Raw genomic sequence first — 15,274 nt, 5'->3', positions numbered from 1 at the left:
ATAGATGCCTTCACATGTATGAACTAGTCACCATGCATGCCAAGTAAGCAAGCAACACTTAGGTTTGTCTTTTAGATGTAGATGATACAAATGGTTATGCTCGGTAGATTCTATGCAAAATCAAGATTTGGAGGAGCTTTACAATAGTTAAATATTATCATCAATGAAATATCATAAAGCTTGCACAAGAATGAATCTCTAAACTGGATATTTGTACTTCCATAGAATAGAGATAGATCCCTAATTATAACAATTTGAGAAGAAGTAGAATAGGGTGAGGAGTGAGTTGAAACTTCAAATACCAGAAAAGGAAGGATCTTACACCTCTGGAATGACAAACAATGCTAAATTCCAACTAGAATTGAAGATAAAATAGAAACATAAAACTCCACGGTGTCTACCTACAATGCCAAACACGATCTTGTAAATGGCTTCAAGAAGTTCCCCAAAGGATTAAAGTAGTTTGATATAAGAATTTATTACTTTTTATTTTATTAAAATTATTAAAATAAAATAAAAGAAAGGTTAGTAGGATATTATTAAATTGGGGATCACTCAATTAGTTAATTTAATTAAATCACTTCCCATTTATTAGGTACATTACATAATTAGAATTAGAATTGATTTTTTTGAGATGAAGATTTGTCCACAAGCTCTCATTGCCCAGCTTATCAATTCTTGAATTTTGTCAATTTGAAATGTTCTAAATTGCATCAAATTTCAACCATAAGTCCATAAAAAATCATGCCAAAACATGTTAAGAAATATATATAGCTTATTAAATAGCAAAACTTCAACAAAGATTAAAAAAAAAATTCAAGACAACATCAGATGTAAATCTTTTCGATTGATATTGATTCCAAATTTACCCAAGACACTCTCACATTATCATTTTACGTTAAGGCACATTATTATCTCGATTCAAATTGACTTTCTACAAAAGTAACAATCATTAATGCCACCCAATTTTTTTTAACATATTACTAAACAACCTAAATTAACTATTTTCCTTTACCATATGTAGAGACAAGAGAGCTCTGGGATAGAGTAGTGGAGAAACATACGAAGTCAGGCATGGTTTAAATGTTTCTTTCAGCATTGAATTGTGTTCACTAATATTCCGTAGCAAAATCCAACCAAGATGTTACCTTCCACCGATCGAAAAAGAGAAGACATTATGGTAGTAATACGTAGAGAACGAAAAACATCACCATTTTTAATTGCTATTAAAAAAATCTTGTGAAGTATCTCCTCTACTTAAAAGTCGAAATGAATTGAGACGTTAAAAATATGTTCAAGAAAAGATAATCTTATTTGTCTATGTTCAGAAGTGTTGATCATCCATTTTGGAAGTGGCAATAATTCAACTTTGTACCCAATTTAATTTCTTTATGGAAAAGCTGAAAAGATAATACACGCAATGGAGAAGATAGAAGCGGTTCTGAAATCCTTTTAACACAAGGGACCACTCCAAATATAACTCCAAAATCCATGTGCCAACACATCTGCACTGCCTTACACTTTAAACAGCAGTAAACATGACAACTGGCTTTGAATTTCAGTATATATGACAATCAAAATTCACATTTTGTGGAATGTGGTTGAGATTTTCTGCAAATTTTCACCGTACCCACTTTTTTAATAATACTGGATTAAGATACATGCTTACACAAAACAAAACAAGGCTACAATTTTGGCAACAAGCCCAGACAAAACAGATCACAAAATGGACAAGGTAACCGCACTCACAGTCAATGAGAGGACAGCAACCGATAAAACATTCTCAAAGAGCTCAGAGCTCAGATTATGCTGATTCAAACTATATTCCATTGATTGACCTGCTTGATATAATGGGTGGACGGTTAAATTATTTAAATTAGCTTTTAAAAGTCCCAAGTGAAGCAAAGTCGGAGGTTATTGCTGTTGAATATAAATGGATTGTGGAAATTGATAAAACTGTTAAGAGAATTTTAGTTTGATATAGAACATTCATTCTTTGGATATTAAGTATGTGGGTGTTAGGGTTAAGCTATTCAAATTATGTCTCATTGATTTACTTGATGCGGTAAGGTTATTCCTTTGGATATTATTGTTTGTAGGCAGAGAATTATGTTGGATAACAACATTTTCTCTTATGTTGATCAAATCTATGTTCAACTATATTAAGTACATAGGTCTAGGGTTAAGTATTTGAACCTTGGTAACAACATTTTATCTTATGTTGATTCAAACTATGCTCTATTGAGCTCTTGGTGTAAGAAGGTTACATTAAGTACATGGATGGAGGTTTAAGTTTGCGAACTTAGGTAGCAGCATTTTCTCTTTTGCTAATTCAAACTATCTTCTATTGATCCACTTTACATAATAAGGTTCACCTTTTGAATATTAAGTACATGGGTGGAGGGTTGAGTTTCTGAACTTCGTTAATTAACAACATTTTCTTTTATGTTGAATGTTCCATTGACTCACTTGATGTAACAAATCATCTTTTCGATTTTAAAATAGACATGTGTGTTATGTTACTTGAACTTGGATAACATCATTTTCTCTTATATTGATTGAAACAATTTTCCATAGACTCATTTGATATATAAGCTTCATCCTCTAAATACTATGTATATATGTTGACTAATTTACTAATTATATTTTATATTCTATAATATCTAATGATCTCTTTTTAGATCTATAAGTGACTTGCAGTTTATGGAAGAAATGCATACCCTATCTGTGTACCTCTTAAACTTGTGAATTCTTAGGGAAGAATATAAGTTTTTTACCCTTAGACGAACTTGCAGTACAGTGGTGAATTGACATGGCTTCCTTCGGAGAGGTCATTAGTTGAAACCTCGCATTGTCAATATAAGGAAAAAAAAATGTTACCAGGTACTGCTATTTAAAATGAATTAGACAGAATTGTACAGGGCATAATGAAGAGCATGGACTGCGTACAGGGTTTGGTGTAGAGCTGCCAATGTGTGAAAGGTGATACCAGTTATAAATCATGCTGACGAGGACCCCTAAAAGGGTGTCATTACCCACCATTAAATTAGTTGGAGCATCTAATGCTAATTATGAGAACGTGAGTCAGCTAAGACAAGACAGGGCCTGCATCCGTACATAAAGTGTAAGTAAGGGACCAACTGAAATGGAATGCAGTATCGTGGGGAATATCCTGATATTGAGTTATGATCATCTGTCAACCTCGTCTTCTATCAACCTGCATGAACCTTGCTTCCATGTATCTATTGTTTCTATTATTGTTTTTCTTTTGACCGCATCTACTCAAAATGTCCATGGAGAAAGACAAATACTTCACAAGAAAAAGTTATGTACAAGAAAGAAATGAAATGAAGGGAATTGGGTTATTTATTGGGTTAACTTCATATGCAGTGATTGCTAGTAGGTTGATTCATTGGAAGAAATGTTGGTTAAAACATGGACACACAATCAAAATTTAAAGCAATAAATTTATATTGAATGTTTTTTTGATGATTAATGAAAAGAGTAGAAATTATGAAAATTATATTTATAGTTCATTCATCAATAATATGTATAATTTTTTATTATATTATTGATAGTTGTTACTTATATACATAAGCAATAGATTTGTCATTTATTAAATTGTTTTAAATAGTTTTTATGTTTTGAGATAAGTTTAAGTAGTTTGCAAAGAAGAAAGAATTTATGAACATTCAATTTCAACTTACCTATCACTGATTACAGAACTCTTTATTATACTATTTTCATTATATACATATGTATCAATTACACAAACAAACAACAACATTTGTCATCCATCATACTACCTAACTTCTACATGTGTATCTTCTAAATTTGCAACTCCTCAATGAAAGTTACAACAAAAGTTAATTTTGTTTGGATATAAAAACTTATTTCTCTAATTTTATACACCTATTATACCTTAGACAAGCATCTATATAAAGTGTTCATGGAAAGTCTTCTGATGCTGTTTTTGCTGATCAGCAGTATGTTTTTGTTTTAAAACAATATCAACAAAAAAAATGTGCTGAAGGGTAATGCAGTCCTCGTACATAATGCAATCACAAGAGGCTTATCACTGTCATCGTTGATGTGAAAATTGCATTGGAATTTGGATTGTTATTTGCACTTACTGACATTATTTCTTAACCCTCCAATAGCATGATGCAATTTGGCAATGCTCCAAAGGTCGCTGCTTTGACTATTTTTGGAATATATCTCCCAACATGTCTGAATTGACCCCATTACACAATTACAATCCACGTGCTTAACATGGACAACTCTTAACAATGTTTCCGGCCTGGTCCACTGCAGTGTGGTAGCTCAAACATTAAACCACAACATCATCATGGATGAGTTGGTTACCGTGCTTATTTCCCCTTATCTCCACAATTTTGATACTGGATGGAAATAAGCCACTCGGATCAAATATGGATGAGTTATCAAGGGGATTGATAGTTTAGTGATAAAGCACTTTTGTTGAAAGTGAGAGGCTGTAAATTGAAATTCTTAAGTAGGAGATGATTTCCACAGCTAGTCAAATTGTGATGTGAATATCAGGATTTAACTGTGTGATTTTGAGTCAAACTCGATGACTCATGTTTCATGAGTAGTGATTCAACATGAATCCATCTCTCATGAGAATAAATGGAACACTTAGCACTCATTGGATCTAGGTGATGCTCACAGGGGTGGTCACCCATCCCAGTACTACTCCAGCCTGAGCGCGCTTAACTACGGAGTTTCCTCCACAGTTAAACCCAAAGCTTGCAAACCCAAGCTTTGGGTTTAACTGTGGAGGAAACTCCGTAGTTAAGCGCGCTCAGGCTGGAGTAGTACTGGGATGGGTGACCTTCCGGGAAGTCCTGGTGCTTCACCCCTATGAGCATCACCTAGATCCAATGAGTGCTAAGTGTTCCATTTATTCTCATGAGAGATGGATTCATGTTGAATCACTACTCATGAAACATGAGTCATCGAGTTTGACTCAAAATCACACAGTTAAATCTTGATATTCACATCACAATTCTAATTGATGCTTAAGCATCTTAAGATGGTATTAAAACTTAAGAAAGAAAAGTTAGATCAGAGCAGGACCCCTAAAAGGGTTATTGAAAGTGAACTGCATTTAAGCTAGAGATGAGCCAATTCTGAAGAGCGCTGATAGTTCAGTGATAGAACACCACAACAACAAATAAAACTTCTTAAATTCAACTCTTAACTGATCGATAAAATATTCAACTAATGTTTTAACATGTGTGATTAGAAGTAATTTGTAGTGTTTGATTGCTCAACATTTAAGTGAAATATCTGCAAAACCTAGATTTGAGAGAGAAAAGTTCTGAGAACACCTTCCCTGCAAAGTCTTTCATAGAATGGGTAGTTTTGTTTCTTATTGGTAGGAATCTTGGTAGTACAAAAGGTGAAAGAAACCATATACACTTTTGGCTTCAAATAGTAGAGATGATTTCCTTTTCTTCTTCTGTTTTGGCAGATCAATAACAACAATGGAGTTGTAAAAACCACCAGATTCCTTGGATTCATATGGATTGATAATCATAAAATCCTCCATCTTTACATCAAGAATCAAGATGTGGAAAATGTAAGTGTTGTTTCAATTTGAATCTCTAGAAAATGATGTAGATGCCATCACATGATGGCAAGATTACTCTATATGGTCATTTGGTTTAGGGGACATGAACATTGCGGCATAGAGACGAAGGCGATCTTGGTCTGAGAGTGATCTGTTCACTGGATTGGCGATAATCAGTGGCATAAAGGCTGGTGATACACTACCATTTGCTGTAGAGAGTTCTGCCCTTGCCTTGTGCTTTCTCCATGAAAGTTGAATTGTGACGGTAGCCCAAGTTCTCCAACTGGAAGAGTAATAACGTGCAGTCCTTTTCAGTCTCTCATTTGCAAACTTGTACCTGAAGTGCTCAGTAACATACTTGAGGTCTTGAGCATCAAGCCCAAATGCCTCGGTGGCTTCAAGGCTTGTGAATGTTGCTGAAGATGGGGGTAATCTCTCCAAGAAGGGTTTTCTGAGACACCATGAGAGCAGCTCATCTCCACAGAAATTCCCAGGGCCAAGCATGCATGTGCTTACCAGCCCTCTGCTTAGCCGTTGGCTGCTCTGCAAATGGCCTCTCACTATAAATAGCATTCTTTGCACTGGATCTCCTTCTCTCAGAATCTACAAAATTCAGCACTCATAATTTATAGATCCAGACAATCCACACAAACAAAACCCTAGTGCTAATTTTTTAAATTCAATGAGATTGAGATTTCATGAGAAGAGAGATTAGATACCTTTTCTCCCTTTGTGAACAGCAAAGGTTTTACTCTGTCACAGATGTTGTCCAGAATTAGATCATCCATGTTCTCGAATAATGGCACCTGAAAGTTCTCCATAAAGATTTTCTCATTAAATCATGTGAAGACAGTTCCTTTATAAAATATGAACTAAATAGGAGACATCAAATTTCTACAATCCATGCATTTGTATAATTTGCTTTTGGATTTGATTGTGTTCGAATTTTTGCATCAACGTTTCAGATCATACTTCGCGATCCATCATCAAGATAAAGAGAACAAACAAAATGATGACAGATCATAGAATGTGTTCCGAAACATTAATATAGAAAATCAAACATAATCAAATCAACAAACAAATTATAGAAACTAATTATCACAAAGCAGATATAAGCTTGATGAACTCAAAAATAAGGAATGCTTTTCAAGAATATTGAGTGATCTTGTGAGTGGTGTAAAAATCATTTCTCTAATAATTATTTTTGGATAACCATAGACATCATTGAACTAGATGACTTTTCTAGGGTACTCGTTCTGCAATTAAGCTTAGGAGTCAGGTCTGAGGGTATCTTTCTTTCTGCCAAAATGTCGGTTGATTTGCACTCGACCAAAGTTCAAACTCATCAGTGAACCAACGGCTACTGGAAACCAAAAGCTAATTTTATTGCATATATGCCTTTAGATTTGGATAACTTGATAATATCTAAACTGGGATCCATCATCAGAAAGAGATAGTGCCTCTTCGAAAATATTGATTGTAGAAATCTGATAATATTAACTGGTAATAGGTTTTGACGGTGGAAGAATGAGTACTACAATTTTAATCCTTCGCTCCCCAATTGTTACCTGTTTGATAAGATCAATACAAAGGTGGCGCTTTATATCTCTTCTGAGGCCTTCAGGCAGATCACTAATCATCTCCGTTTCATCCACTCCTCGAGTTGCAGCCCACCGCTGTCTCTCATAATGCCTTACTCTGTGTCTCAGTCTAGTAGGAAGTTGTCTTCTCCTCATCCACCATTCTAAGTCTCTTATCTTAAGCTGCATCAGTCTTTTCTTTTGCATAACCGCATGAAGAAAAACCTATAAAATATAGAGAGATGAGTTTCAACCATTTATATATTTTTTAACACCTGGAAGTAGAAGTTAAATGAAAAACTTAGATGATCAGCCCCTCACATGAGGACATTAAAGGGGATGATTATGAAATAAGGCTCTAAAGAGATCTATTCACCTGAATGTTTCCTATCAGCAGTGTGAATAGAAGTAGACCACTAAGAACTATAATGATACTGAACACCACCTCCAACCAATGGCATGTTGGTTCCAAATCATTGCCAAATGTACTGTAATAGATTCAATACCTAGTATTAGTTATTTCCATTGTATTCAACCATTAGTCTATAAAGATCATGTAAGATCTTCTTATGAAATATCAAATCAGCAAATCAAAAGGATCAAAGTCGGAGAGAGCTGACACACACCTTAAGGTCATAAGGCCCCAGAAAATAGGATACAATATTTTTTCAGACCAGCTTGAGCTTGTTACCAGGGGTAGTGCCCACTTGTAAATGCCATAGTGGAATGCAGGACCATCTTGACTGAAACAGACAGCATCTATAGTTTCATCTTTACTCCACATGGAGTTCATTTCATTTGTAGCAGACAAAGGAAGGCTATATGAAATAGGTTTTGAGCATCCCAGCATAAGCAAGTCACAAAAACCACTTTCTTCACATCGTATTTTCAGACATGTTGACACTCTTTGGATTGCCAATACATACCAACAACCTCCAGCGACCTAAAACAGAAAGTTGTATAAAAGCGTTAGATTTATGATGATGATGGGTGCCCTATGTCAAAATGTGTCTAAAACATCATTAATTCTGGCTTGCCCATATGCCCAATTGTAAACTAAACCATTTCAATTCCATGATTTCCCGTTCTTCTTAAGTATTTATATGAGTCTATAATAGATTAATGAAGCTAAACAGGATCACGGACATTGAAAAGGAGGAGAAATTCAATAATCTCATCCTGCCAACTGTAGAAACCAACTTACATGAGATGCAATAAAATATGCTATCAAGTTCAGGCCAAAACCCCACCACACCGTTCCGAAAACATAGCCTGTTACCCGCTGCATCCTTCTCATTAGACATACAGAATGGTAAACCTTGGGTAGATATTGGAATAAGAATATGAGAAGCAGCACAGTCATGATAGGAGTAATTTGTCCTCTTTTAATAAGGTCCGGTATAACCAGCCAGAACACCATCTGCAGATTCATAAACAATCAAACTATAAGAAAGCAATCTATATAAATTTGAACAAGAATGAATGAATGAACGAATTCGCTTGAGAACCCTGACTAAGCTATGCAGATCAAAACTGTCATAAAAATGAATGAATGAACTCTCTCGAGAATCCTGATTGATCTATTTAAAACTGTTAGAAAAATGTATGAATGAATTTCCTTGAGCACCTTGGCTGATCTATGAAGACAGGCAAAACGTTATCTGTCATTAAGTATAAAATTCTCTGCGAAGTTTATTCTACAAGAACTACCATCTACAAAATCCTCTACAATTTTAAAAATGGGAGAGTTTTTAAAATGTTCTAATTAAGATTCTCTCAAGAGGGACTTTGTATATTTCTCCACAAAATTTTCTCTGTGTTGAATAGTACAGTGTCATTCGCCTAAGCTAAAGACAGATATTGATTTTCTCGATAAATTTTCCCATGTTATTGTTTTTCACTGTGCATTATATGCTTCTGAAAATGAAGATGGGTTTTGAATGTTTACGCAAATTCTCCTATTCTATTGAAATTTGCAGAATTAAGTGCCTCTAGTTGGATTTTAATGTAAGTGATCCTGGAAATTTATTTACCTGTGGGACTGGCAGGATGACAAGGATATCAAACCAGAAGCCTCTGAGGGATTTGAGATAATGAAAGGCAATCAACCGAGCATCCCAGACCAATTTGCCACAGCCCACTACAAGGGATTCCTTTGAGACATAAGCAAGCTTGAGCTGCAACCAAATATGATACAAGTGCATGGCATCGCTGGTAGAACGAAGAACAGCCACCACTAAAGCAAACTTGCCATCTATGTAGAGACACATCAAGTTCTTGCTGATGGACAATACATAGAAGAAGAGTGGATCAATGGCCAAGCCAATGGCAGATACAAGAAGAATCGCTCTATTCCATCTCTGTATCTCTTTGCTTCTTGGGTCCAACACGCTTCCAAATATCCAGCTGTTCTTCTTCTTTGATTGTCTTGGCATATGCTGTTGGCACTGTGTTGGGAAAATAGATGACCCGGCATTGGCTTCCCACAAGAGATTGTTGTCTTCGTCACAAGTGATTGAATGGAAGGCTGGAGTCTGTGCCTGAGTACAAGCAAAACATTCTTCTGATGGATTTCCTGATCTTGACAAAGCCGGAGAAGTCACCACTTCCAGTGTTGAATCTTCTCCTGCCCTCTGACTCACATCTTCTGGATGTGTTAGACTTGCTGTCCTTGAAGTTCTTGAAAGCCATCTGTCATTATTCTTATTGTTAGTACTTCAAATTCAGTTCCAGCATACCATAACTCGAAATTCCATTAACAAATCTATCTACTACTCTGGTCCAGTTCCTATTGGTAAGGCCTAAAGGATACATGAAGATAAATGAAAATTCAAAAACTCACCCTGATGCAGCCTTGAGGATGAGCGAGTATATTGTTCTAGCTGCCTCCATTGTTGCTAATGGCTATTGGCTTGGACATAGATCACTGCAGAGCTAAAATTACAACTAAGAAACCAATATTTGTATTGGTGAATTCTAAATTTTCAAGGCCCTCCTTCAACTTCAAGCTGACTCTGAATTGAATGAGAAGCTATTCATATTTCACCCCATCTACAAAACAATTAGTTGTAAATCCAATATTAGAGATCAAAACCTTGAGCACAACCGTGAACTTAAATCCAATGAAATGGGTGATTAGGTAGAGATAGATAACATGTTAAAGATGCTTACATCAGTTAGGGTTAGGAACACTATGGGCCTCCACTTAACTTCCTCTCAAAACACACAATGTTTTCTGCTCAAAGTAGCAACAGGAAATTCATCATTCCTATAAGAAGATTGAGCCCCTGCATGAAGTCAGAGAAGCTCTTCTCCATATACAGAAAAGGGTGGGAACAAATAAGTTGGGAACAAAGAGTTCTTGCCATAGTTAAACTACATCAGTTGGCTTATGTCGACTGTAATTTTATCTCAGCTGGCATACCGCAGGTTTTGGGTTTTCGTAGTGCAATTGGATGTGTTTATTGGAGAGCCATACAAAGTTTGCACGAGGCTAAGTAAGAAAGATATAGAAAACAAAATGTGAAGATCCTGACAAAACAAACTCTCATGTCCAAGTGGGACTCTGAAGTATCTGTAAAATGAAAATCGATTGTTTTGGTGACAGGCGTCAAAAGTTGGGCAAATTACTTGAATGAAGTAACAGTATGTTTCTGTGGGACAGGCAGAGAAAACAGAAATTCCAAAAACTCCTGGTCAAAAATGTATTAATTGAAGTACTGATTTTGTGGAAGAGAGGAAAAGAAAACAAGAGATCTAAAAACTTCTGGTTAAAAATGTTCAAGAAATGTATTTTTCCGTTGGGAAGACTCAAAGAAAATAAAAAATTCCAAAAACTTATGGTTAAATAAATCTTAGAGGCTCAAGGAATTGGTACATTCTTAAGGAATAAGGGTTGAATAAATAAATAAATACTTTTAATAAAGTTTATTAGGTCAAAGAGTCTCTATAATATATAGATAGTTAGTATAATGAGAAATTAAAAAGTGTATTGTCAACTAAATCTTTTTTCCCTACTTATCTTGAAATCTTTTATTGTGTATTTTGATGGAATTATCTGCAACCCTTGTTACTTTATTTTCTTCAAACAAATCACTCAAGGTAGTCATGTTCAGTACCTCAATGTAATTAATTTGAATATCTTAATAGACTAAACATTCTATTACAGAAGACAAATGCTGTCTCCATATTTCTTGAATTCGATAGCAACATCTTCTTTCTACTCACCTTTTTAAGATATCATACCAATTTTTTACTTTCTATTTTCTTCTCTCTTTTATTGATCTTATGATGGGTCACGAGTGTGATTCCAAATGTTGATGTAAAAAGATTACACAGCCAAATTAAAAAATAATAACAATTGATTTTATGAATTGTAGAAATCTACTTTCCATCACTATTTTATTTGTCAATTGTGTGATAAGGGAGAGTTTGGTAAAGCATGAGAACAAAATCGAACTGTGATTGTTATGCTTAGATCAATAAAATATCTCTTAAGATATGATAAGCCAAAAGAGTTGGGTACGAATAAAAGCATGACAAGAGGTGACAAGCATAATTGAATACCGTTTCCAAAGAATTTGACATAAATTATGACAGACATGTGACTCTGTTCTTTACTCCTCGGGTTTATTTTTTCCTCTGGTCCTCTCATTCTTTAATAACCACCAAAACCTCACCATGTCAGTCTCATGTCATTTACTATTTATGTTTTGTTTGTTTGTAGCTGTACTTAGTACCACCCTGCACAAAAAACGTTTCTGAGTAGATGTTAACACACTTAGCCCATCGGTTATGTAATACTCCTCGGAGGGTTGCAGTGAAATATATAAGTCAAATGAATTACCAAGATATAAGGAATCACAAGGTTCTCAATAAGCGATCAACTAACATAGCTCAACCATTGCTAGCTTCTCTTTCGGCAATGAATGAATCTCAAATTGGGCTCAATTCAAACTGCAATTCCTCGGCAGTCAAATCCAAATCGGTTAATTTGTAAATGGAAGGGAGATTTTTTCTGGAGTTTTTTTAGCAATGTACATTCTTTTTATTCTTCTCTTCGGGCTTGATTCTGAGGAAGTGTACGGATTGATTGACCCTCTCTCTTGGCCATGCCCGCCATAGCTCTAATTTGCGGAAGTTATATCTGATACAACTCCTTTTCCTTGCTTTTTCATTCATGATAAGATTTCTAATACTAAGGTATTGTTGGGATTATGAAATGAATGAGAGATTTAAATAAAATTTCTGATGCTAATGTTGCGTTTTACTGATGGGATTATGAAATGAACGAGAGATTTAATTAAAGTCTATAAGAGCCAACTGATGAACATTTTAATAAGGTCATTTTAAATAGAAATAAATTTAACTTAGAAGAGAACAACAATGAAGGCTTTTTTAAAATTTTATTTTGATACTGATTGAAAAATAATTAATTTTTATATCTAAGAACAATGTTTTTAGGGTTGGGGTCTAGTTAGATTGGCAAGAGTTTTTTGTGGTAAATCATAAGCTCACTAGCTTTAGTCTTGCCCTAGCCACATGGTACCTTTAAGGATGTGTTGCATTAGAAAGTTTGCCTAGTAGTGTAGCAAAATCTTGTTATTTCTCCTCCATAATGAGCATTTGGAAGAATGCAAAACAAAGCTTGAAGTGTGTGAAGTCAATCGCAAGCAAGGGGTGTGACAATAACAATTATTAGTACTATGATAACACAATAGACAAGTTCAAGTCCCTTCTATACTAAATATTCTAAAGGAAAATACCAACATCCTACCATTTCTCCCCCATAATGAGCATTTGGAATAACACTAAACAAAGCTTGGAGTGTATTAAGGCAATCACAAGAAAGGGGCTTTATACAATAGCAACGAATTGTATCATGCTAACACAATAGACAAGTTCAATTAAACCTTGTTGCACAATCTCATGGATGTGATGGTGATAATTATCAATATGCTTCCTATTGTAAAACATTGAATTATACTCAGCAAAAAAGTATGAGTTGATTGTCACAATGCAACACTATGGGACCATTATGAACATACTACATATCTTGTAGCAATCTCCACCAAATCTCCTACCAAGCAAAAAAAAAGTAGTACCTTTTTATTCAACCTCCATAGTAGAAATGTATAGACTGGGCTCTTTTTTCCAAGAAATTATTGTTCAACCAAGGCCAAAAGTATAGCTCCAAGTACACTTTTGATCACCTATATAACTTACCTAATCCAAATAAATATATCTAACCACCAAGTCTCTTTTGCATATTGAAAATTAAGACCATAATGTTAGAGTAACTAGATATTTTCTAATTAACTCTAGTTTGCTTAAACTAAACTTTAGGCATCTTATAATTAGTTCTTTTATTAATTATTATGATGCAACCTAGGTTAGACCTTTTTAGGGTTTCAATCTCCTTCATAAGGACAATCTTTCTTTGTAATTTTGAATAATTCACTTTTGATAATAGCAATCTATCTTTTTGCTCATCAAGAATGTCTCACATGGATTTGAAAATTCAAACCTCCATAGCTTTTGCTTCTCTCTTTCTGTGATACATGTTTGCATGCAAGTGATTCTTGGGAGCTATGGGGTTGATCTTTGTCATGCCCAAACTACGAGGGCACACACACACACACACACACACACACATTAGATTTTAACCAAGATTAAATAAGATGACAAAGTTGACAGAGATAATCACAAAGACTTAATAACTACGTCAAAACGACCTACTAACTGAAATGACTTCTATCTCTAAATTCATAACTTGTTTAGCACCAATCAAATTATAATTAAATACTACAAACCTTAAAGATGATCTAATTAACTAGGCCCTACTATTAAATTGATGACTAGAATAAACTAAATAACTCCATATTTTAATCTTAACCTTATTTGAGCTATCACAAATTTTAGTCCATATTACAATCAATCTATAAAGCTCCCAATAGTATAAACTAATTAATAAAACGTTAAAATTGTTTTAATAAAAAGAATATTCTAATTTCACATTTGAATCTTTTTAAATTAAAACTAATTTAATATTTTAACATCCTAACATTATTCCATAATAAAAAAAGCTAATCCTGATTTAAATTAGACATACATCTAAAAAATAATAATTAAACATAAATATTAATCGAACGAACTTTGATTAAATTAAATACTACCAAAATGAATTAACTTAAATGAGATTTTAAACTAACATAATTTAGTACTAAACTAAAGATATAACAAAGCTACATTAAATTCAAATAAAAATAATAAGGCTACTCTAATTAAACTTAAATCTAAAACATACTTAAACTAATATTAAAATAATAAATTTAGCTAAAACAACAAACTGAACTACTTTAAAATTAAAACTCTTAATAATTAAACTAAATTAAATATTACAAAATAAAATAAAACTAACATACTTACTAACCTATATTCTAACTAAATCTTAAACTAATTTAACTTTAAATACTAACTAATATAAAACAACTTAACTTTTAATACTGACTAATATGACACATCTAAACTAACCTAAACTACATCTAAAAACTAATACTAAAATTTAATACTGCCTAACAACTAACCCCTAACTCTAACCCTTCTCCCAAACTACCCATCCTACACTCTCATGGGCAACACTTCCTCCCATAAAATATGTTGCTCCAGAAAGGATAAGGGGAAAAGTACTAATCCCTACACTCCATGTCACATCCAAACTTATTCCTAAGTGCTTATTTCTAAAACCATGAGCTTCCCAAGCACTTTATCAAATAACAAGCACTTTTCCCAAGAGTATTAATCAATGAGACAAACTTACAAGTGATGTGGTGACCAATGTTTAAAAAGGGTGGGAGAAAGTTTGAAACAAATTCCCTCCTGACAATGCATTCACAATAAGTCACATCTTAGGATTTGCAAGGCTGCGAATTTCTATGGGGGAACTAGGGTGATGTCACCCTAAACATGCTAAATTTGACTTGGCTTTAAAACTTTTCAAGACATTTCGAAAAAAACTGACGCAAGTAAGGAGGAGAAAAAGGTTTGAGGTGGCAACTTTTCATAGACAAACTTGCATTATTTTGCCTTATCTCTCATTGGT

General features: G+C 34.1%; 1 protein-coding gene across 1 annotated transcript; it reads right to left on the bottom strand.

The window, feature by feature from the left end:
* Nucleotides 1–5,366: 5,366 nt before the first annotated feature.
* On the bottom strand, nt 5,367–10,719 carry DND1 (Cyclic nucleotide-regulated ion channel family protein). The gene is made up of 9 exons (XM_089818074.1): nt 10,345–10,719; nt 10,016–10,224; nt 9,207–9,864; nt 8,378–8,593; nt 7,800–8,116; nt 7,550–7,661; nt 7,162–7,398; nt 6,313–6,399; nt 5,367–6,196 (listed from the first exon to the last, which is right to left on the bottom strand). Exons 2-9 carry the CDS (start codon nt 10,063–10,065, stop codon nt 5,666–5,668), a joined length of 2,208 nt encoding a protein of 735 aa, XP_089674200.1. The 5' UTR covers nt 10,066–10,224; nt 10,345–10,719; the 3' UTR covers nt 5,367–5,665.
* Nucleotides 10,720–15,274: the final 4,555 nt, after the last annotated feature.

The sequence above is a fragment of the Cupressus sempervirens genome, chromosome 3 (genome assembly GCF_028749045.1).
Source record: "Cupressus sempervirens isolate cs-2001-9-10 chromosome 3, ASM2874904v1, whole genome shotgun sequence".
Taxonomy (NCBI): Eukaryota; Viridiplantae; Streptophyta; class Pinopsida; order Cupressales; family Cupressaceae; genus Cupressus; species Cupressus sempervirens.
This window is presented reverse-complemented; position numbering and strand designations above follow the sequence as displayed.

Bases quoted from the DNA above. Each gene is read 5' to 3' on its own strand.
- DND1 (XM_089818074.1), bottom strand. From the start codon at position 10,065: ATGGAGGCAGCTAGAACAATATACTCGCTCATCCTCAAGGCTGCATCA. The intron at 9,865-10,015 runs GTGAGTTTTTGA...GAATAATGACAG, and splicing joins ATCCTCAAGGCTGCATCAGG to ATGGCTTTCAAGAACTTCAA. The intron at 8,594-9,206 runs GTAAATAAATTT...ATGAATCTGCAG, and splicing joins TCATCCTGCCAGTCCCACAG to ATGGTGTTCTGGCTGGTTAT.